The sequence below is a fragment of the Taudactylus pleione genome, unplaced genomic scaffold, assembly GCF_031769625.1.
Source record: "Taudactylus pleione unplaced genomic scaffold, aTauple2 ptg000026l, whole genome shotgun sequence".
Taxonomy (NCBI): Eukaryota; Metazoa; Chordata; class Amphibia; order Anura; family Myobatrachidae; genus Taudactylus; species Taudactylus pleione.
Genome location: NW_028284428.1, coordinates 18,575,211 through 18,598,630, shown reverse-complemented (window position 1 = coordinate 18,598,630; position 23,420 = coordinate 18,575,211). Strand labels below are relative to the sequence as shown.

Genomic DNA, 23,420 nt, shown 5'->3' with positions numbered 1-23,420 from the left:
ATTGGTATAATTTGCAAATACTAAATAAATTAATTATTTTGCTTAATAATATTTAATTAAAATAAGTTTTTAAATAAAGACAGACCAATTTTGAATTTTAAATTAAGTATACTTTTTAATTTTTATAAAACATAAATTAAATCGCCCAGGAATACTGGACAGGATATTCTGGGTAGTGCCAAGCTAATGAGTGTCTTGAAAATAAAGAATACTCAGATCGGGGCTACAAGGCTTCATCAGCTGCTGCTGAAGTATTGCATGGGCCAAAAAACACATGCAACCAAAACTGGGTAAAGCAGAAGATCAAATAATATTCTGAACAATGTCAGCGGAACTCAACACAAAATATGGAATGCCAAACATTCGAAAGGAAGGGCAAAGATAAGGTGTTATGAGCAAGTGTCCAACATCCAGAGGAAAGAGAAGGAGAAATCGGGCTAAAAAATAATTAACAAACATGCCATCAAAAAACTTGTCTACAAAAATTAGGTATCCAAAAAATCGTCATGGGCAAGAGTGGCCAATGCACTCCCAACAGCAGAGTGAAGGGCAATTGAGGACGGCCCAGAAAGGTTTGACGTTGACTTGGGATCCTGATGCAGAACGGGGAGACATTTGTGGAGGAGGAATTGGGGGAATCGGCGCACGGAGGTGACTGGTACTTTTTTCCGTGGGAAGACTTTGCTGGGGTATGGGCTTATCATCGTGGTTTCATCCACCTCATCTGCCATACCACGATAAATAAGCCCATATATAAGCCGCCGGCAAAGATGTTGGGTTCGGGGCTTCATTTTACTCAACTCATTGCCCATGTTGATACCAAAAACTGTTAAGTCATCTGAATTTGTCTGAAGAACCTCCTTAGCACGTGTTAAAAATCTTTCAGCCCGATCAGGTCTTGAACTTGAGGCTTGCGCCCCCTTGGTTGCCAACCTCCGCCTCTTCGCCGCTGGCTGGGGCTGCAGTGTTGGTGGTGGCACCTCCACACTGCTTGCCTCAAGTTCCGTTAGCTCACTGGTTTGAGGCTCAGGATCCACTTCCTCCGTAGGATGAAGCTAGGAAAGAAAATATGAATTAATATCGAATTATTAGTAAAAATACAAAAACATTACAAAAAAAAAATTTTTAAAAAGATTTTTGAAAAAAAAAAAAAGTAGTACCTACATCACAACATACCATCTGAAAACTATATTTAACAGGTTCTACAATTTCTTTAAAAAACAATATAGTCCATGAACTTACAGAATCCTGAGTCTCCGCTACTTCAATAGGAGGATTCACCTCCACGGCCGCCTCCAGTGAGCTAACTGACTGTGTCTCCGCCTCTTTCGTCAGGAGGAAGGACAGGATGTCATAATACCATAATGTTGATTTCTTCACCTCATCTGCCCCTGCTCCCGAACGTTTGGCACTCTCATATTTTGTCTGCTCCTGCATAAAGGTTGTTCGGAAATTATTGATCTTCTGCTTTACCCATTCAATGGTTACATCTTTTTTCAGGACCTTACATTACTCCTGCAGTTTGACATAGGCCTTGTGTTTCAAGCCCCGATCTGAGTATTCTTTCATTTGCATATTCCACAGATACTAATTGGCTTGGTATATTTCAAGAAATCCTGTCCAGTATTCCTTGTTACCAGGCATGTCTGAAATACAAAGATTCAAAGAGACATTCAAAAAATAGGTATATCAATTCCCTTAACATTAAAATAAAAAAGCCTTTAAAAAAAATAAATCTGGCCCATCAAAAATACTATATCCTATGTCGCTGAGATCCATTTATGCGCTAGCACATGCTGTGCCTCTCCCCGTGATACCTAGGAGGAGTTCTGTCACATAACCAACATGCCAGGTTTTGCAGCAGCATGGCAGGTTCTATATGACATGCCAGGTTTTCCCATAACATCGCAGATGATAAAATAACAACATGCCAGGTTTTGCATCAGCATAGCAGGTCCTATATGACATGCCAGGTTTTCCCATAACATCGCAGATGAAAAAATAACATGCCAGGTTTTGCAGCACCCCCGCCGCTCATGCCCCGCTGAATACATTGTCCACAAGTGGTGTCTCCTCCATTTCCCCACCTCCCCCGCCCAGCCCCCGCTGCTGACTTTAAATACATTGGACACAACTGTTGTCTATTCCATTTAACCCCCCCTCCCCCCCACCCAGGACCCTCTGCTGATGGGCCGTTGTTCATTTAAAAAACTATGTCCCCGTTTGTGTCTCCACCATTCCCCCCTCCGCCCAGCCCCCGCTGCTGATGGGCCGCTGTTCATTTAAAAAACTATGTCCCATAAGTCTTAGAAAAAAATTGCTTATTCTCAGCATCAGTGGTCTTTTTGTGTTGACTTAAAAATGGTAAACTTAATTCTTGGGTAGCAAAGTAGATATACTAAGTATCCTTGTCACATATGCTTATAGTTGTTCAAAACAAAAGCACTGGCAGCAAACCGTATGGCCTCCAAGATAAGTTGTAATTGTAGGAGAAGCTACAATTACAATCCTACCAGCGCTGGATGTAGGTGAGTATGAAATCTTCCTTGCAGGGCCAAGTTTTAAGGATCTCTACTGGAGAAGGGGACAGAAACTTCTGGTATAGGTAAGTATGTGTGATTAAGTAGGTGTATGTAATAAACTTATACTGGGCACGGTGTGTGTGTTTTGTCTTATTTTAACTATTTATTTTACAGTGAAATTACAGGTGCCGCATGTCTGCTGGCACTTGTAGTTCCACAAGTGCAAAATGACATGCATGCTCGCACTTTTAGTTACACTGTAAAGTACAACAGTGTTACATTATTTGGCCCCCTATTACCCCCATACCCACCACTCCAGGGGTATGGGGATGAGCCCCAGGCTTCAGCATAAGCCTGTGGTGCTCAGGAGAGGGGGGGACCCTTTTTTGGGGGGTCCCCAACTCCCCCGAGATCACCTGCTTGCGCTGACCGACTCGGGGTGTAATGCTTTGGACCTGGAGCCCCAGTGATTGGGTCTCCGGGCTGTGGCATTACACCCCGGTCAGTTGGTTCTGGTGCTGGTCTTAAATATAGGGGTACCCCACGTCGTTCTTGCCCCTATATTTAAAACCAGCACTAGTCCCTGCAGCCTGGTGTTGGTTTCTAAAATATGGTGGAACCCTACACATTTTGTTCCCCGTATTTTTAGAAACCACCACTGGCTGCAAGCCTGGGGCTGGTTTGGCTTTTGGGGGGGGGGACCTTATGTCATTTTTTTTGTAAATTTTTACAAATTTTTTTTACAGGATAACAAAAACGGGAATTTTTGGGAAATATTCTAGGGACCCCCCTAAAGATATTTACACATGGGGGATCACTATGGGTACCCCCATTTTTAACTCCTGTAGGAAGACAGGGTTTCTAATAGCCGCAGCAAGTGCATAAATGCGAATTTGAAGAAAGTGGTGCAGAAGAGCATTTAGATTTTTGTTGGGGAAAAAATAACTATGCCCAGCAAATTTGGGGTACTTGAAAATGGGGGTCAGCATATTTTAAAGTTGCTAAAGAAACTTGAAAAAATCGTGAAAAACCCACCTGCCGCAAGGAGCCGCAATGAAAAACATACTTGGGGACCCCCCCAGAGTCAAGTTTGCTATTTTTTAACTTTGTTCCCCAACATTTTTTTTTTGCACCTAAAATTAAAAAGTGCTTCTTTTGGGGTGTCCCGATTTTTTTTATTTTCTTTTTTGACACAGATCGTTTCAAGGGGTCATTCTGAAGGGTGCAGGCTATTTATTTTAAGCCTGCACCCCTAAACCCCAATTCTGCACTTTTTTTCGCCACCTATTCAGTGGTGAAAAGTTATCCCCGTTTTTTTTCAAAGACTTTTCGAACCTGCGAAAAGTCTTTGAAACTGAATACAGTGTAAAAGCAAAACCTGCGATAATGACGTCATAGGTGCGAAAACATCGCAAAAACTGAGTTTTCGCTCCCATATTGAATACCCCTATTAGTATTGAAAAATTAAAGGCAGGAATTTTTGATGGCCCACAGATACAGAAACTGGTGAAGGATCCAAATTTTACCACATCTATGATTGAAGCCAAATCTGAAGCATGGCTGAGTTGTGTGTCTGTCATTCAAAATTTTTAGGCAATTGGAATCTAGGAGATTTAAGCGAAGAACAGGGTGAACGGGTCCACCAGGATATTCAGTTAATGGAAGAAAGATATCAAGGAAGGTGGGATCGTCACATGATGGCCATTTACTGTTGAAGTCTGTAGAGGGACTGCCCACAACAAGAATACTAAAGAAAATCCTACAAAAAACTATTCTCATAGCTTCCTAACACTTATGTATGTAATTATGCTGTGTCTTTTTATAGCATTTTACAAAATCAAATTTAATCAGAATAAATAAAATATCTTTTAAAACTATTTTTAACATTGTTTAATTCAATTTTTCATAAATATCAAGACATATCTCAAAAACTAGAGCCAATTGAAAAGTAAGCTTGGTATATTCATGATCAGGAGCACAAAATTAATCGTAATCGACTCTTAAATCCCTGGCAACAGATTGCCTGTTCCCCAGTGTTATATATTATGTTGGGAGAACAGTTCAAGAACTGGTACACTTTTAATAGCTTATATTATTATTGATACATATATCATTCTAAATGAGATTCCCTAGCTCTCACATATGCCTAATCAAGCAGAAAGGGGACTGTATCACACCCTTCTTTCAATCCTTTCGGAATCAGGGTATTGAGAGAGTGTATCCAGAAGGTTTCCCTTCTTGCTATTTTATTTTTTTAAATATCCCTCTTTCTCATCTAAGGTTACATGTTCTATCCCTTTAAAGGACAAACCTTGCAGAGATGATTTTGACTTTAAAAAAAATATGGTTTAAAACCTTAGTTTTGATGTCTCTTGTTGTATGTTCTAAGATGGGCAACTTAAGATGTATTTTTGTCTTTCCTATGTATTTTTTACCACAACTGCACTCAATCATATAAATTACTGTAGTAAGGCAACTCATCCTACTTTTTACTCTGATTCTTATTGGCTGCTGGTGATAAACCTGACCACAGATGGTACATGTCAGCTGCGGCTTCAGCTGCGTCGGTCACTTCTGGATGAAACGCTGGTGGTCGCGTCAGTGGTCATTTACATCAGCAACGGTCACTCTGACTATTAGCTGTAAGAAGCACCCTTGTAACACCACCCTTAAGGTACATAGTGCCCACTACTCTATGCTGGATCCTGATCTCACTTTCAGGGCAATTTATCTTTCTGTGCTCTACTGCTTTAGGCATCAATAATAAGGATGTGCATCATTAATGAAGCAGATGTGTTTCAGCTAAAGACCATTACATTTCAGTACCAGCTGCTGCTTTGAATACATTTGTTATAAACGGGATGCAGTCAGGAAGCCGATGGTCGAAATGCCGACCGCCGGCTTCCCGACTGTCAAATCCAAGGAGGGTACTAATGACAGGGGACGAAATCCTGATGCCTATCATTATACCTACGCTGGGAGCCCGACGCCCGGCAACCAAATGAAGGTAAGCCGGGCGGCGTGTGCATACAGCCGCGGGGGGGAGGGTTAGGTTAGGGGCTCTTGGGGGGGACTTAGGGTTAAGGTTAGGCCAGCGGTAGAGAGGGTTAGGGTTAGGCACCCCCCTGGGGGGAGGATAGGGTTAGGCACCCTCCCAGAGACTTAGGTTTAGGCTGCGGGGATGGGGGGTTAGGTTTAGGCACTTAGGCGGGTTAGGGTTAGGCACTAGGGGGGGAGGTTAGGGTTAGGCAACCCTAAGGGAGGGTTAGGGGGGTAGGGTTAGTTATACTTACCTAAATCCCCTGTCGGGATCTTCACTACTGCCGGTCTGCCAGTGTCGGGGACTGATTCCATTATAAATATTGGAGTTATGTATTTGTCCCCTTTTTTGACTAAAAGGGAATGATCTGTGAATTGAATAAATCTTTAAGTTTGTCTTTATGTAATTATGCCTTTGTGGATTTGGGGAACTATCAGGGGGGAAATGTAATGTTATGCAAAATGTAGGGATCAGCTAGATTCTGCAGATTCTGACTGGTTTTGGTTTTGGATTTTTTTCCAAAAATTGCCAAATAAAGCTAAAATCACATAATTTGAGATTTATTTGTTCCTTGAGTATTATTAACCTCAATAACATTAATTTCCACTCATTTCCAGTCAATTTTGACCACCTCACAGCTCACAATATTGTATTCATCTAGTGTAGACCAAAAGGTTGTACCAAGGTAGCTGGCTGACCAAGCTAAGCAACAGCAGTGGGCAACACAAACACATGGCAGTTCAACTTCCAGCATGGCACATCAGGAAACAATTATTTGTATTCATCAAGAGGCCTTCGAGGTGGAGTATGTATGTAGTTGAAAAGGAAGGGTTGATTCATAGTAAATTTAATTTAAGTATTGGATTCCGAAGCAATTTTGAGGAGGGGAGGCATTTACATTTTTGTTTCTGAATGCACAGTTTGTTCTACTGCCTTAGTGGTTTTCATCTTTTTTTACACGTCTTCTACACTCTGAGTGATAAGGTCTTACATCATCATGAGAGGCAGAGGAAGATGTCTCACTGACACTTGCAGAGCCAAGGCCTCAGTCTTGCCACTACGTGTGTAGAATGGCATGGTGGCAATTTTATGTTTATCTGCACCACACTTTCCCTTTATTAGATGTTTTTTTTTCTTTAGCATTGTATAGTGTTTTTTATTTTAGATGCCATAACTTAGACCTTCTATGCCCTTGAGCATCAATTTAGTCTATGACATTGAAGGACTATCAACATCATGAATGGTGGAAGCAGCTGCAGCAACAGTATTTGGATGCTCTTCTCTAAACTGAAAATGATCCATTTTTCAATTTGCAGATAACTGCATGGCTTATATATGCACGGGAATAAAGCACAAACAGTACAAACAATAGAATTATTTTTCTTTCCTGTGTCAAAGCTCTATTTCAGCATGGACTGGAGCCACAGGGCTTATCTATGCAAGAGAAAAAATTGCACCAAACAATGCAAATAATACAATTATTTAATTTATTTTATTGATGTTGCAGCTCTATTCCTGCATGGACTGTAGCCACAGAGCGTATATATGCAAGTGAACAAAGCACACCAAACAGTAAATTATTTAATTTATTTTTTTATGTCAGAGCTCTATTCCTGCGCGGACTTGAGTCACAGGGCTTGCCTTATATATGCACGTGAACAATTATTTCATTTATTTTTTTGATGGCACAGTTATATTCATGTGTTGACTGGAGCCACAGGGCTTATATATGCAGATGTATAAAGCTCACCAAAAAGAACAAAACAATTATTTCATTGAATTTTTGGATTATTTGATGTTGCAGGCACACTCTATTAAAACTGTGTAGTGGAGGCACAGGGCTTATATATGCATGTGAATGTCTTACTGATGGACACAGCACAGCCTATACAGCAGAGTACAGCACAGCATACAGCAGCATGCACCGCCTATACACAATGACTAAGCAGCACAGATACTTGTGACTTGTAAGTCTGGACACAGCCTATACAGCAGAGTACAGCACAGCATAAAGAAGCATGCACCCCTTATACACATTGACTATGCAGCATAGCCACTTGTGACTCTGAATTCTGGACACAGCCTATACAGCAGGGTACAGCACATAATGCAGAATCGTGCTTCACTAAGCAGCACAGCCACTTGTGAGTCTGAGCACAGCACAGCCTATACAGCAGAGTTAAGCACAGCATACATCTTCATGCCTGACAAGGAAATGGTGCTGAGTCCCACCTTTCTGCTGGTGTGAGTCATGCTGTGTGGGAATATATGGATAAGCTGTGCACTAACAACATGTTTTATAGAGGAGCAAAGTGAGAGCTGCTGGTACAGTGAACACACATGGGAGCAATACTACATACATGTGATGCAGCATAGCAGGCAATTTACAGACAGTCTTTACACTGCAGCTGAAATACAAGCCCTTTTCATACAGGGATCAATCAGAGCTCAAGCTTATAGCCTAGCCCCCATGCTAGTGACCAATAGGAATTGGATTCTGGTGAGTGAGTCTCCCCCAGTTATATGAGTGCTGACTGCTATCATGTAAGATAGGAGCTGTGGCAGTGCCACGCTTGTGTAATATGGGGGGATCGAACTGTTCAAGCCCTGAGCTGCTGTCATTGTCATCAGGCAAATTTCCAGTAACGCCGACTATCTAGGTGTATATGTCTGCTGTGCTGCTTCCACTCTGCAAAGTTTACTTGAGTAAGGAAAGATGATGTTTTAACATTTTGCATAGAACAAGCATGTAGCGCCCACACTCACCCAGAATCATAGCTGTGTGTGTACAATGGGCACACATACTAATGCACGTTTGTGTGTGATATACACATCTGGGTGCCAGTATGGACAAACAGCAAGTTTAAAGAATTAGTAGTGACACTTAAAATAATTCAAGTCACATTTTAATGTTGCCGGCATACTATTGCAGGGAAGCTATCAACATAATGGTTATCACATTACCCATTGTATTCCCTCTGTTTACTTTAATAGGGAGCCCCAAACTTGTATCTTGCCTAGAGCCCTGTGGGGTCTTAATACGGCTCTGGCTGGTATTCGTCAGATACATAATAAGCATAACAATTGTCCGGAAATCCACACTGGACTAAACGTGGCCATCACCAGTTATTACATCTTCAGCACCATTACCAACATAATCCACCTTATCAAGGGACTGCATGATTTAACTCTGCTAAAGGGAGCCTCCATCTTTGGACTCAATGGTGGCAACTATACATGGCTATTTTGATGTGTGCTTTCTCATAGACTAGGTGTGACATTTTCATATGTTTAAGTCATTCCAGGAGGCTGAAATAGGAACAGGTTTTGCCATTTGCACCATTGCACATTAGGGATTTAAGGACCTGATTCAGACCCGCTCGTTAAGATGCATTCGCTCGTAGCTGCCGATGGTTCGCATTGTGTACATGCGTACGCATTGCAGTGCGCAAACCGCTGCGAGAGATTGGGAAGCACTCACTCACTGCGCATAGACAGCCCGGCTGAATGAGTGACAGAAGAAGCCATTTGTGGGTGGTGGCAGGGGCTGGCCATTAAAAACAGGAGAGTGGAGATACGAACGCAGGTGTGCCTGAGCATCTTAGCGCCGTTTCAGTGGCGTGTATAATTAAGAGGCAGTGTCATAGAACACGTCACCTGACTGGATTTTACACTGAAGTGCTCGCAGTGCTTGTGGCAGGGTATGGTCAAGCACAAGTGCTGCTATTGCATCTGATAATACTCGATGTTACCGATGGTTGCATACACTTCCTGGAGATGATGTGCGCAAGTGGGCATCTTAAGACTGGCTGGTGGGCGTCTGTATACACAAAGCGATTGTCTATAGCGCATACATGGATCTTGGATCCTGCTGCCACTCGCCAAATTTAGACATTGTTGAGCTCTATGGTATTATTAGGATTTTTTTTTCCTGTTCCCATTTTAACTGACTCTTTTTTCATTGTGAATTATTATTTACTGATTGAGATATTATTAACACATTTGTAATGGTATTTTTTATTTATTCATTTACATATTCAATATTTCTTTATATGTAAGATTTGTGATGTTAGACATTATGCATTTATACAATATGTTCTTATAAACCTGTCCATTTCATTATTTGAAAGATCTACTTTTACTAGGTCTAGTTAACGACTATATGTACATATATACGTATTATTCTAAGTGATTTTTCAGCTGAGTCCAACAGGTGCATCAAGTGGGTCTTAATTGTTTAGTATGATCCAATTAACATCTCCTATTTAAAGTCCTGGTTGAGAGAGAGGGGGTATACCTCTGAGGAAACAGCCGGTTACTGTTTGGCTGAGAAACGCGTTAGATTCTATTTCCCCCGCACATCGGTGCACTCAGGACTTGTATTGCATCCTCCGCTGAATTTATCCTCTGATTCTTTCACTGGCCTCGGCAAACATTGCATGACGTGATTGCAGTATTCTTCACTCAGACGGGGATCGTGCCAGCAGCTGACGGCTCATTCCACATCACATAATGAGCTTCTGTTTCATGTGTTAAGGTTTACGGCAGACATCCAGGATTTCTCTGCCACAGGACATAGGAGAGGTCTCTCCAGAGATCCATGCTGATCTATCAACAATCTAGTATCTATTTATTTTCCTTAACATGAAGCTTGTGTTTTAATGCGGATTGGCGGTTCCGGGCATACACTCTCAAGCACGCTGCCTTGATTACATCTTTGCTACTAAGTCTCAATTTTTAGTTTATTATATTATTGGACACTGTTACCTGCATTATCGTTGTCCACAGACTGAAAGATTTAGAAGCTTATGTAGTCCTACCTACAAATCTGGACTGAGCTTAAACAAGCATTTTTTATATTAATTTTTACTCATTCATTTTTATCTATTATTTTTACTTGCATGCATATTTATGTAGATTCTGTGGCCACAGTACATTTTTTTTATATATTGTTCATTATTGCTTATGAATATATCGTTTATTAAATATTTATGTGACATTTAGCATTACCAGTTCTTTTTGTTTTTCTCAATAAGCTGTATACATAGGGGGTAGCCACCCCTGTCTGGTGAGCAGCTTTAGACTCACACATTGGTTCAGTTGAAGCGCCCACTTTCTTTTCCTTTTCTACATTTATCCAGATGCCTGCACATGTGAAATAGACTAAGGCACAGTACCAGAGTTTACTCACTTGCACCACCAAGTAGAGAGAAGAGGGCCCGGATTGAGACTGCACAAGGGCCCCCTCATCTCTTATTACACCCCTGATTAAATGTATATATTAATTTTTAATATGGCCATTTTGTTTCCTTCACCCACCTATGTACAGATATAGCTGTGTACATAATTTCTGCAATGCATGCCCACAGTGGTAATGCCCCTTATGCAGTGCCCACAGTGGTAGTGCCCCTTATGTAGAGCCCACAGTTGTGGTGCCACTTATGCAGAGCCCCATTATGCAGTGCCCCCAGGAGTGGTGCCCCTTATGCAGTGCCCCCTATGCAATGCCCCCATTAGTAATCCTCCTGTAATAGTGCCCCCAATAGTAGTGCCCCTAGTAGTAATGCCCCCTGTAGTAGTGCCCCCAGTAGAAGTGCCACCTGAGTAACTCCCCCAATAGTAATGCCCCCAGTAGTAGTGCCCCTAGTTTTGCCCCCTGTGATGTCCCTCGAGTAATGCCCCAGTAGTAGTGCCCACTAAATAATGTCCCAGTAGTAGTGCCCCCTGAGTAATGCCCCCTGTAGTTGTGCCCCTGGGTAATGCCCCCAGTAGTAGTGCCCCCTAGTAATGTCCCCTGAGTAATGCCCCCAATAGTAATGTCCCTTGAGTAATGCCCCCAGTAGTAGTGCCCCCTGAGTAATGCCCCCTGTAGTAGTGCCCCCCGAGTAATGTCCCCAGTAGTAGTGCCCCCTGAATAATGCTCCCTGTAGTTTTGTCCCCAAGTAATGCCCCAAGTAGTAGTGCCTCCTGAGTAATGCCCCTGTAGTAATGTCCCCTATTGTGAAGCTGCTTACACACCAAAAAAAAAAATACTTACCTTAAGTCCCGCTCCCATGTCCGCTGCTGTCTGATCCCCTTGGTCCGCCTGGGTGCTCCTCAGTCTGAACTATCGGAGAAACGCCATGATGTCATGACACCTTTCCCATAGTGCACTGCACACAGCGGGACCCGGAAGCCAGAGCTCATGGGTGAGCTCCATCCTCCAGCTGCCACTGGCGCTGTGGGGAGGGAGCCGGACAACCGCTGGTAACAAAATCTCAGCGGGCGCCCGACAAATAGAGCCTCCCTGCGGCATCGGGGTTAGGTGGGTCGGTGGAGGCGGAACTGGTTCCGTCTCCAAATAGAAGTGACGGAATGTAGTTCCACCCTGTTCCGGCCCACTTTAAACCCTGATCCAGACATACATTATATATAGCAATTTTTCATTTCTAGTCAAGGCAGAAGTCAATCTACAGTATTATGGCTGTCAATTATAGATGTCAATGCAATCATTCATTATACATTGATTATTTTTGTTAACCAGGTAAAAACAAAGTAATGAAAGTCAGTATTAATTCTGGGTAAGGAATAGTAAGTAAATTAAGAATAACTGACTATAGGGAAAAAAATCTATGGAAGCAAACAGTTCATAACATAGACAGCAACAGAAAGTAGCCAATGAAGTATTTATTTTCCTGTTTTATACATTGTAACAGCTTAGAATATTATTCTCTTTTCAGACAAGAAAATATTTCCAACTTGGCTTATGATTTTGGCTATTGTAATTGTGTCAGTTTCATTAGTTATTCTTGTTGTATTCCTATTTAAAAGGTAAGCATTTCACTGCTTATTGATTCAAAATGACTTCTGAATATGTTTTTGTTGTACACATTACATGTTTTTCAGCAATTTTACAGCACAGCATAATAATACAACAAAGAATAAAAGGGTTTTCTTTGTGCTGGGGAAGTGGCCAGGTACTGTGAAATGCAGTTCAAATTTAAATGAGAGTTAGATTTTTCTTTTATTCTTTATTTGTATGCCTGATTTTGATACTATGTTTTTAAATTAATTGTAAATTATATGTATTTTTAATTATTCCTCTAATCATTGTCTACAATAGTGAAAATTATTTTATTATTTTTACATTTTGTTTATCCATGACAATAGTGAGATGTACTATGATGCCATTAATTTAACAAAGAAACATTTTGATTATATATTTTTTGTTGGGTCATCCCTTATTTGCCAATTGCAGCCCATATTTCAAGTCTGGGTAAGAGGGTGCTTGACCACTTATATATTAAGTGCTGACACTACCTTTAACTGTCCTATATTGCTTGGCTCCCATTTATGGAGAATAAGGGACTACTATTGCATAGTGGAAGTGTCACAATGATGTTTTGATCTATAAAGTACCCTTCTGAGCACTGAAGACACACTCCTTCTCAATTCTATTTCCTTTGGGTTAAGTTGAGAAACCCACTAGTTTGCCCTAGTTGGCAGAGTTTGGGCACCCATTGATGCTGCCCCTACATTCATTTTTACATAGTACCAAAGCCAAGCATATAGATTGGGGGTGGGTGCTGGCAAATATATGCAGATTTTTCAGTACATATGATCTCCATCCAGCTCATCGTCAGCCCACATATGTGCAAATGTGTATCGGCATGCAAATCTGAATAATAGACTAATAATTGAATTATTATTTAAATATTTACAGATATATGAAGATATTGCATATAACAGTAATACCAGATCCATCTAAAAAAATAAAACTTTGGCTGATATCAAAGGAAAATAGCTCAGAGGTATTTGTCATATTATGAACTATTTAATTATGCTATGTGTATACATGTATGTCTAGTGTATTTTATGTGTGTGTAAATAAAAAAAAATATATATATATACAGTACCAGTCAAAAGTTTGGACACACCTTCTCATTCAATGGTTTTTGTTTATTTTAATTATTTTCAACATAGTAGATTAATATTGAAGACATCAAAACTATGAAAGAACACATATGGAATTATGTTGTAAACAAGAAAGTGTTAAACAAATTAAAATATGTTTTATATTTATATTCCTCAAAGTAGCCCCCTTTCGCTTTTATGACAGCTTTGCACACTCTTGGCATTCTCTCAATCAGCTTCATTAGGTAGTCTCCTGGAATGGTTTTCCAGCAGTCTTGAAGGAGTTCCCAGAGGTGCTGAGCACTGGTTGGCTGCTTTTCCTTCACTCTGCGGTCTAACTAATCCCAAACCAGCTGAATTGGGTTTAGGTCGGGTGATTGTGGAGGCCAGGTCATCTGACGCAGCACTCCATCACTTTCCTTCTTGATCAAGTAGCCCTTACATAGCCTGGAGATGTGTTTGGGGTCATTGTCTTGTTGAAAAACAAATGATGGTCCCAGTAAGCGCAGACCAGATGGGATGGCATTGTGCTGCAGAATGCTGTGGTAGCCATGCTGGTTAAGTGTGACTTGAATTTTGAATAAATCACCAACAGTGTCACCAGCAAAGCACCCCCACACCATCACACCTCCTCCTCAATGCTTCACAGTGGGAATCACACATGCAGAAACCAATTGCTCACCTTCTCTGTGTCTCACAAAGACACGGCATTTGGAACCAAAAATCTCAAATTTGGACTCATCGGGCCAAAGTACAGATTTCGAAACAGACAAATCTCTGGTGCACAACTCCAAAATACTAATAATATATAAATGCAATTAATAGAGGTTTTTAACATAATCATGGCCAAGGTTATGAGCCTACCCACCATATCCAGGTAACCTCTTTAGGTAGCACCTCTCATTATATATATTTAGGATGTACAGTCTAGGAACCTTTCCTATATACTCCAAAGTACAGATTTCCACTGGTCTAATGTCCATTCATTGTGTTTCTTGGCCTAAACAATTCTTTTCTTCTAGTTGTTCATCCTCAGTAGTGGCATCAGCAATGTGACCATGAAGGCCTGATTCACGCAGTCTCCTCTGAACAGTTGATGCTGAGATTTGTCTGCTACTTGAACTCTGTGAAGACTTTATGTGGTCTCTTATCTGAGGTGCTGTTAAGTAGCAGTTTCTGAGGCAGATAACTCTAATGAACTTATCCTCTGCAGCAGAGGTAACTCTTGGTCTTCCTTTCCTGGGGCAGTCCTCATGAGAGCCAGTTTCATGATAGTGTTTGATGGTTTTTGCAACTGCACTTGAGGATACATTCAAAGTTCTTGAAATTTTCCATATAGACTGACCTTCATGTCTTAAAGTAATGATGGACTGTCATCTCTCTTTACTGTGTTGAGTGGTTGATGCCATAAAATGGGTTACAGCAGTAGTCAAAAAGTGGTGTCCACTGTGTACTAATCCTACCTCTGCACAACACAACTGATGGTCTCAAACACATTAAGAAGGCAAGTAATTCCACAGATTGACTCTTGACAAGGCACACCTGTTAATTCAAAACCATTCCAGGAGACTACCTCATGAAGCTGATTGAGAGAATGCCAAGAGTGTGCAAAGCTGTCATCAAAGCAAAAGGGGGCTACTTTGAGGAATCTAAAATATAAAACATATTTTGATTTGTTTAACACTTTTTTGTTCCATATGTGTAATTTCATAGTTTTGATGTCTTCAGTATTAATCTGCTATGTTGAAAATAATTTAAATAAACAAAAATGATTGAATGAGAAGATGTGTCCAAACCTTTGACTGGTAATGTATATATATATATATATATATATATATATATACATATATACATTACCAGTCAAAGGTTTGGACACACATATATATTAGGGGTGTGCACGGGCCACTTTTCGTGCTTTGTGTTTTGGATTAGGATCTTTCTTCGTGTTTTGGATCTGGATTGGTTTTGCCAAAACCACCCTTCCGTGTTTTGAGTTCTGGGTTTTGTGTTTTGGATCTGTATTTTTTTTTTAAAAAGCATAAAAACAGCTAAAATCACAGAATTTGTGGGATTTTCTGCTCCTATGCTATTATTAACCTCAATAACCTTAATTTCCACTCATTTCCAGTCTATTCTGAACACCTCACACCTCACAATAGTGTTTTTATGTCCAAAAGGTTGCACCGAGGTAGCTGGATGACTATGCTAAGCGACACGAGTTGGCGGCACAAACACGTGGTCCATCTAGGAGTGACACTGCAGTGGCAGACAGGATGGCAGTTTGAAAAACTAGGCCCAAACAGTACATAATGTAAAGAAAAAAAAGAGGTGCAAGATGGAATTGTCATTGGGCCCTCCCACCCACCCTTATGTTGTATAAACAGGAAATGCACACTTTAACAAACCAATCATTTCAGCGCCAATGTCTGCCACACGACTGTGGCTGAAATGATTGGTTAATTTGGGCCCCCACAAAACAAGCTGGCAATTAATCTGTCCCTGCACAAACTGGCTCTACAGAGGCAAGCTGTCGTCCTCATCCTCCTCATCCACCGATTCCTTACCCTCTTCAGTGTTGTGTACGTTCTGGAGACTGGTCTCCCTGGAAGAGTTGATAATTCATTTTTATGAACATCATCTTCTCCACATTTTGTGGAAGCAACCTCCTACACCGTTCGCAGACAAGGGTCCCGGCTGCACTAAACACTCTTTAGGAGTACACACTGGAGGGGGGGGCAACTCAGGTAAAATAGAGCCAGTTTGTACAGGTGCCTCCAAATTGCCTCTTTTTCCTGCCAGTACATGTACGAACCGTCTGACATGCCTACTTGGATGCTGTCACTGATGTAATCCTTTAACAGACAGACGCACGCTTGTCACTGCTGCTTTGGGGATGCAGGTGTGGCTACAGCCCACACATTTCACAAAGACAGAAAAAAAAGAAGAATTTTTTATTTTTTGTGGAGCACACATTGGGGGTTACACCACCCTTTAACAGACAGACGCACGCTTGTCACTGCTGCTTTGGGGATGCAGGTGTGGCTACAGCCCACACAATTCACATAGACAGAAAAAATAATAAGAAGAATTTTTCTATTTTTTGTGGAGCGCACTTTGGGGGTTACACCACCCTTTAACAGACAGACACACGCTTGTCGCTGCTGCTTTGGGGATGCAGGTGGAATCTAGATGGAATTTGGATCCGGGGACACACTACCTCCATCAATTGTCTAAATCCCACTGCACTAATGGCGGATACTGGACGCACGTCTAACACCAACATAGCAGTCAATGCCTCGGTTATACGTTTTGCTTCAGGATGACTGCTGTCTTACTTCATCCTCCTCGCTAAGGACTGTTGGAGGGTCAATTGTTTAGTAAAAGTAGTGGTGTTCCTACTTCCTCTCTGGGATGATGAACAACTCCCAGCAGCAGCAACAGCACTAGGAGGAAATGGTTCTTGATCTTTCCCTATTTTATTTTTATCTGAGAAAGTTTGGTCCTCCATTTATGTTATATTGATATATATGTGCAGCTAAGGCGCACACAAACACAGAAAATAATTTTTTATTTTTGTTGGAGACTAGTGCACTTTGTGGGTTACACCACCCTTTAAGAAATGAGCCAGCCGTCCCTTTACTTATGGGACACAGGCGCACGCTTGGCACTGCTCCTTTGTTGATGCACGTGCAGCCACAGTGCACACAATTCACAAACACAGAAAATATTTTTTTATTGTGTTTGGAGTGCCCTTTGTGGGTTACAGCACCCTTTAACAGACAAGCCAGCCGGCCCTTTACTTATGGGACACAGGCGCACGCTTGGCACTACTTTGTTGATGCACGTGTGGCTACAGTGCACACAATTCACAAACACAGAAAATATATATTTTTTGTTTGGAGTGTACTTCGGGGGTTACAGAACCCTTTAACGGACAAGCCAGCCGGCCCTTTACTAATGAGACACAGGCGCACGCTTGGCGCTGCTCCTTTGTTGATGCACGTGCGGCCACAGTGCACACAATTCACAAACACAGAAAATATTTTTTATTTTGTTTGGAGTGCACTTTGGGGGTTACAGCACCCTTTAACGGTCAAGCCAGCCGGCCCTTTACTTATGACACAGGCGCACGCTTGGCACTACTTTGTTGAAGCATGTGCGGCTACTGTGCACACAATTCACAAACACAGAAAAAATATTTTATTTTTTTGCACTTGGGGGGAGCACCCCTGATAGGCAGAGCACCCCCTGGACAACACTACCTTTAGGACTGGGACACTGCACAGGACTTTGGAGTGGACAACCCCTATGGACAACTGACTGCACAACACAGTCCAGCCAGCCCCTATGGACTTTGGAGGAGTGGACACAGCCCCTATGGACAACAGCAGCACAGCACAGCACAACACTACACTGCACTACACTACACTACACAGCCCAACCAGCCCTAACTCCCACCCTCCCTCTTCACTGTCCACAGCCGAGTGAGAAAATGGCGCCGTCGCAGGTACCTTATATAGGATCCAAAACCCGCGAGACCCGGAAGGCGGGATGATGACGTTTTCCCTCGATTTCAGATCCGAGTCAGGCGGGAAAAGTCGAGCCTGACTCGGATCGGCCTTGGATTGGGGGGGCTTGGGGGGGTTCGAATTTCAGAAATCCGAACCCGCTCACCCCTAATATATATATATATATATATATATATATATATATATTCAGTGTCAATTTATTTACGGTTTCCATTTCCATCTCACCAGTCCAGTTGAACATTAATCCATCACCTCTATTGTAAGACATTACCCTCCCTCATGTGTATACTAATACATTCCACTCCCTCACCTCTGTAGCAACATATTTCCCTCTCCACATTACCATCACTCACCCCTATAGTAACACATTATCCTTGCTCACCCATGTAGTAACACATTCACACCCTCACCTTTATAGTAACAAATTACCCCCACTCACCCCATGCAGTAATACATTCCCCTCCCTCACCCATGTTGTAACACATTCCCTTCCTTGATCCAGTAGTAACACATTTGACATTCCCCTCTCTCAACCGGAGTAGTAACACATTTCCCTTTCTCACCTGTATAGTAACATATTGACCCTGCCTAAACCTGTGTATTACCACAATCCCCCATATTGACCCTGCCTAAACCTGTGTATTACCACAATCCCCTCCCTTACCTGTGTATTAACACATTCACTTTCCTCACCTCTATAGAAACACATTCCTCTCCCTTAACTATGTAGTAACACATTCCCCCTCACCTCTATAGTAACACATCCCCCTCTCACTATGTAACACATGTTCCTCTCTCACCTATGCTTTAACACATTCCCTTCCCTCACTATTCAAATAGGAGAGCCACACCAACTGCCAATGATGTTTAGCAGCACTTGGGGTGACAGTTGGTGTTTGAATATTCAACTATACTGCAGCTATGATGTGTCAGTCAGTCAGGACATTGCACAGGGAGAGGAATCGTTTTAGCCATTTTGACCCCCTCAGGAGTCAAATTTAAAAAAAAGTCTACCTATGTCATGGAAGGCATAAACTCCCCGATTTTCATGTTTCTAGGTTCATTGGTTTGGGCTGGGCATTGATGAGTCAGTGAGTCAGTCAAGACATTTGATATATATATATATATATATATATATATATATATACAATACTATGCTAAAGTTTTAGACAGGTGTGGAATAAATGCTGCAAAGTGAGAATGCTTTCACAGATAGAAGTGTTAGTAGTTTATTTTTATCCATTAACAAAATGCAAAGTGAATGAACAGAGGAGAAATTTAAATCAAATCAATATTTGGTGTGACCACCCATTGCCTTCAAAACAGCATCAATTCTTTTCATATGTAGGTTGAAAAACAGTCATTAACTGAAACATAAACAGCTGTGTTGGAAGGTTAAAACTGGGTGAGGAACAGCCAAACTTTGCTACAAAGCTGAGGTTGTGGAAGACCGTTTCATGTCACAGGTCATACACCATTGCAAGACTGAACACAGCAACAGGCCACAAGGTAGTTATACTGCATCAGCAATGTCTCTCCCAGGCAAAGATTTCTAAGTAGACTGGGGTTTCAAGATGTGATGTTCAAGCTCTTTTGAAGGAGCACAAAGAAACAGGCAACATTGAGGACTGTAGACACAATGGTCTGCCAAGGAAACAGTGCATCAGAGGAAAGACACATCATGCTTACTTCCCTTTCAAATTGAAAGATGTCCAGCAGTGCCATCAGCTCAGAACTGGTAGAAACCAGTGGGAACCAGGTACACCCATCTACTGTTTGGAGGAGTGTGGCCAGAAGTGATCTCCCTGGAAGAAGTGCGGCCAAAAAGCCATACCTTCTATATGGAAACAAGACAAAGTGACTCAACTATGCATTAAAACATAGGAACTGGGGTGCAGAAAAATTGCAGCAGGTGCTCTGGCCTGATGAGTTAAAATGTTAAATATTTGGCTGTAGCAGAAAGCAGTTTGTTTGCCAAAGGGCTGGAGAGCGGTACAATAATGAATATCTGCAGGCAGCAGTGAAGCATGGTGGAGGTTCCTTGCAAGTTAGGGGCTGCATTTCGGCAAATGGAGTTTGGGATTCGGTCAGGACTAATGTTGTCCTAAATGCTGGGAAATCTAGGCAAGTACTTATCCATCATGCTATACCATCAGGGGGGCAAGTGATTGCTCAAAATTTATTGTGCAGCAGGACAACGACCCCAAACATACAGTCAATGTTATTAAGAACTATCTTCAGCGTAAAGAAGAACAAGGAGTCCTGGAAGTGATGATTTGGCCCCCACAGAGCCCTTGTCTCAACATCATTGAGTCTGTCTGGGATTACATGAAAAAAACAAAAGGATTTAAGCAAGCCTACATCCACAGATGATCTGTGGTTAGTTCTCCAATATGTTTGAAACAACCTCCCTGCCGAGTTCCTTCAAAAACTGTGTGAAAGTGTATCTAGAAGAATTTATGCTGTTTTGAAGGCAAAGGGTGGTCACCTCAAATATTAATTTGATTTAGATTTCTCTTCTGTTCATTAACTTTTCATTTTGTTAATTGATAAAATTAAACTATTAACTATTGTTTTTGAAAGCTTTCTTACTTTGCAGCATTTTTTCCACACCTGCCTATATATATATACTGTATATATATATATAGTTTTGCTGGAGTTTTTAATACAGTACTATGACAAATGTGTGTTTATTTTCAATTTTCTAGGGGCATATTGCTATACACAACGAACAATCTGTACCCATCACAGAAATAGAGATTGTGACTACAATTAGAGATGCAGAAGGCTAACATCTATGTACATAATGTAAATCAGAAACTATGTCATTACTATTGAGATTCCAGAGGCAAAAGACAACTATATAGTAAAGATAAATTGTAAAAGCCAAAATTGCTTGAATTTATTGTATGCTTGAATTCATATAAATTAAATTTGAAGGCAGTATTATATAAAAGGTTTCTATACATAATTGTGTACATGATAATACATATTCTAGATAAACAGTTCTATGTTCCATTTCCCTCTTCTAGCTTGTCCATTATAATTTTAAGCATTGACCACACCATAGTGGTAACTATGCTCTGATCAGTCCCACCTTATTCATTATACTATACTTGTAAGATACTGCACTGTAACTTGTAAGATAATGCACATGCAGTTTGACAGGAGAACAATGGCTGGAATAATGGAATAATGTGACAGAGCTCAGTTCACCATTGTAAATGCTAATTTCTGTAATATGAACATTATTATATGTTTGTTTCTTTATATTAACATAAAATTGACCCAAAAGTAATGCTGTTGTATATTATGTTTAAATCTCTTCATTGTACACTGGAACATTAACACAATAAAATTGCATTAAGGAAAAAGGAATTGAACAGAATTTTAATATTTTTCATTCATATATGTCAAAAAACAGAAAAAGATAGGAATAACTAAACAAAGTATGACATAGTCAGCAACATATGGCAGGCATCAGAGTCTAGAATAAACAATGTTTAAGAGTTCAAAATGCTGTATAATGTAACTGTAATAGAGGAAAAAAATAAGCAAAGTAACTGAAAGAAATCCAAAGTAAACTTCCAAAACGTACTCTGAGATTGGTGAGACCATCCCAACCAAATATGATGAGGGTTTATAGTGTGGTTAACTATGAGAAGGCAATGCTCATGTGAGGTGTTTAACTAATACCTCTTGTCTACCAAAAACTTGGGTGCGACCTGATATTTTGTACATGGTTCCAACTCAGGTCAGACACAGGTCAGACCCAATTTACACTGCACCTTCGATCTGGGTTACTCCCAGGTCAGCCATGTTCACACTGAACCCAGGTCTGCCCTGCTAAACCTGTAAGGTCATAAAAAGTGGGAGGTGACAGCTCCACAAGCACCAATCAGCTTTTTAGGCATGACCCTAGTCGGATAACCCGGGTCACGCTGTTTACACTGCACCATTACTTGGTTCCATTCTGGGTCCAGTTACGGAACCTGGAGAGGGGGGGGAGATCAGTGCAGTCACCCTTGGTAACACAGAAAAAAAACTAATTCCCTCCAGCACTCTGCAGCAATACCAACAAAAATACTTGAACCCTACATGGCAATTCAGAAGTATTGGTTACATACATTTGCAAGTATATGAATACGTGCCGGGCCAGCATAAAGGCTCCTCTATATTGGCATCCCTAACATTAAGGGGTCCGAGGTGCAAGGTACCCCAAAATAATCCAGCCAAGGACCATCCCCAGGGCATCACACGAAAAAGGGAAAAAAGGTGATAGTGAAGTGTAAAGTATAGATGTGTACAGATAATCAATAAGTGTTAATATAATGAGAAACAATTAAAATGACATAAATAAACAAACATATAGAAAGATGATGAAAAAGTATCTATGTGAATTAAATGGTGATGCCCTGAAAAAGGCCCAGCCAGAGCAACTCTGGGGGCCCCACACGCAATCGCTCACCCCAAAATAATTATCGCTACCTAATAGTAGCACCCACTCTGGGTCATATAATTACAAATTAATGTACTGCATAATAACAGCACATGTATAAGCCGAGAGCTGACTCACCTAGGAGGTACCCCAGAAACCTCCAAATGGCACTATATGGACCAGCACATCCTCCCAATGCTGGCTCCCTTCATGCCTCTCAGAACTGCAAACAAAAAGTATGGTGGTCACTCACATCCGCTTAATGACATTGCACAGGTGCTTGTAAAGGGCGGGGTTTACACTGAACCACAGAAAAAAAGCAAATTCCCTCCAGCACACTGCAGCAACACCAACAAAAATACTTGAATCCTACATGATAATAGAAATTCAGAATATTGGTTACATACATTTGCAAATATATGAATAAGCACCAGGCCAACGCCAAGGCTCCTCTGGTAACACACTACTGGCAGCCTTCTACAGCTATGAATTGAGTGACAGGACAGCTCACCTAAATGCACACAGATCAGAGCCCGCCGCCCGGGGACATGCTGCAGAGATATTTTTTTAGGGGGCATGGCCACACCTCCCGCAATTAGGCCACACCCCCTTCTCCTTGTCCCGAGCCTGCTTTCCACGGCCCTGGTATCAGGAACAAGTAAGTTTCCAGGGATATGTGTGGGGGGAGGGGCTGAGAGAGATTTAGATGGCCCTAGTGTGCATATATGAGATATATATATATATATATATATATATTTATATACACATATACACACACATTCACCCCCCCTAAAGCAAGAGTCTAGATCCACTAGATCCACCCCTGCCTGGGTCCAACTATGGTAGCTGCCTGGGTTGGATTGCCGTTCACTTGACCTGGGTTATTTTTCAGGGACCCTTTTACACTGAGCTGTGAACCGGGTAGATAACTCATGTTTTTGCAGCAGTGTAAAAACAGTATGAGTCTAGATGAGAACACAGCAGGAGGAGGCAGTAAG

The 23,420-nt window shown here is 41.3% G+C and overlaps 1 protein-coding gene across 1 annotated transcript in view; it reads left to right on the top strand.

The window, feature by feature from the left end:
• Nucleotides 1–21,347, top strand: part of LOC148539246 (interleukin-5 receptor subunit alpha-like) — a 112,458-nt gene extending 91,111 nt beyond the window's left edge. Inside the window, exons 9-11 of the mRNA XM_088451518.1 lie at nt 12,282–12,372; nt 13,265–13,352; nt 20,693–21,347. Of these exons, the coding sequence (XP_088307644.1) occupies nt 12,282–12,372; nt 13,265–13,352; nt 20,693–20,776 (263 nt within the window). The 3' untranslated portion in view covers nt 20,777–21,347. The remainder of the gene's footprint in view (nt 1–12,281; nt 12,373–13,264; nt 13,353–20,692) is intronic.
• Nucleotides 21,348–23,420: the final 2,073 nt, after the last annotated feature.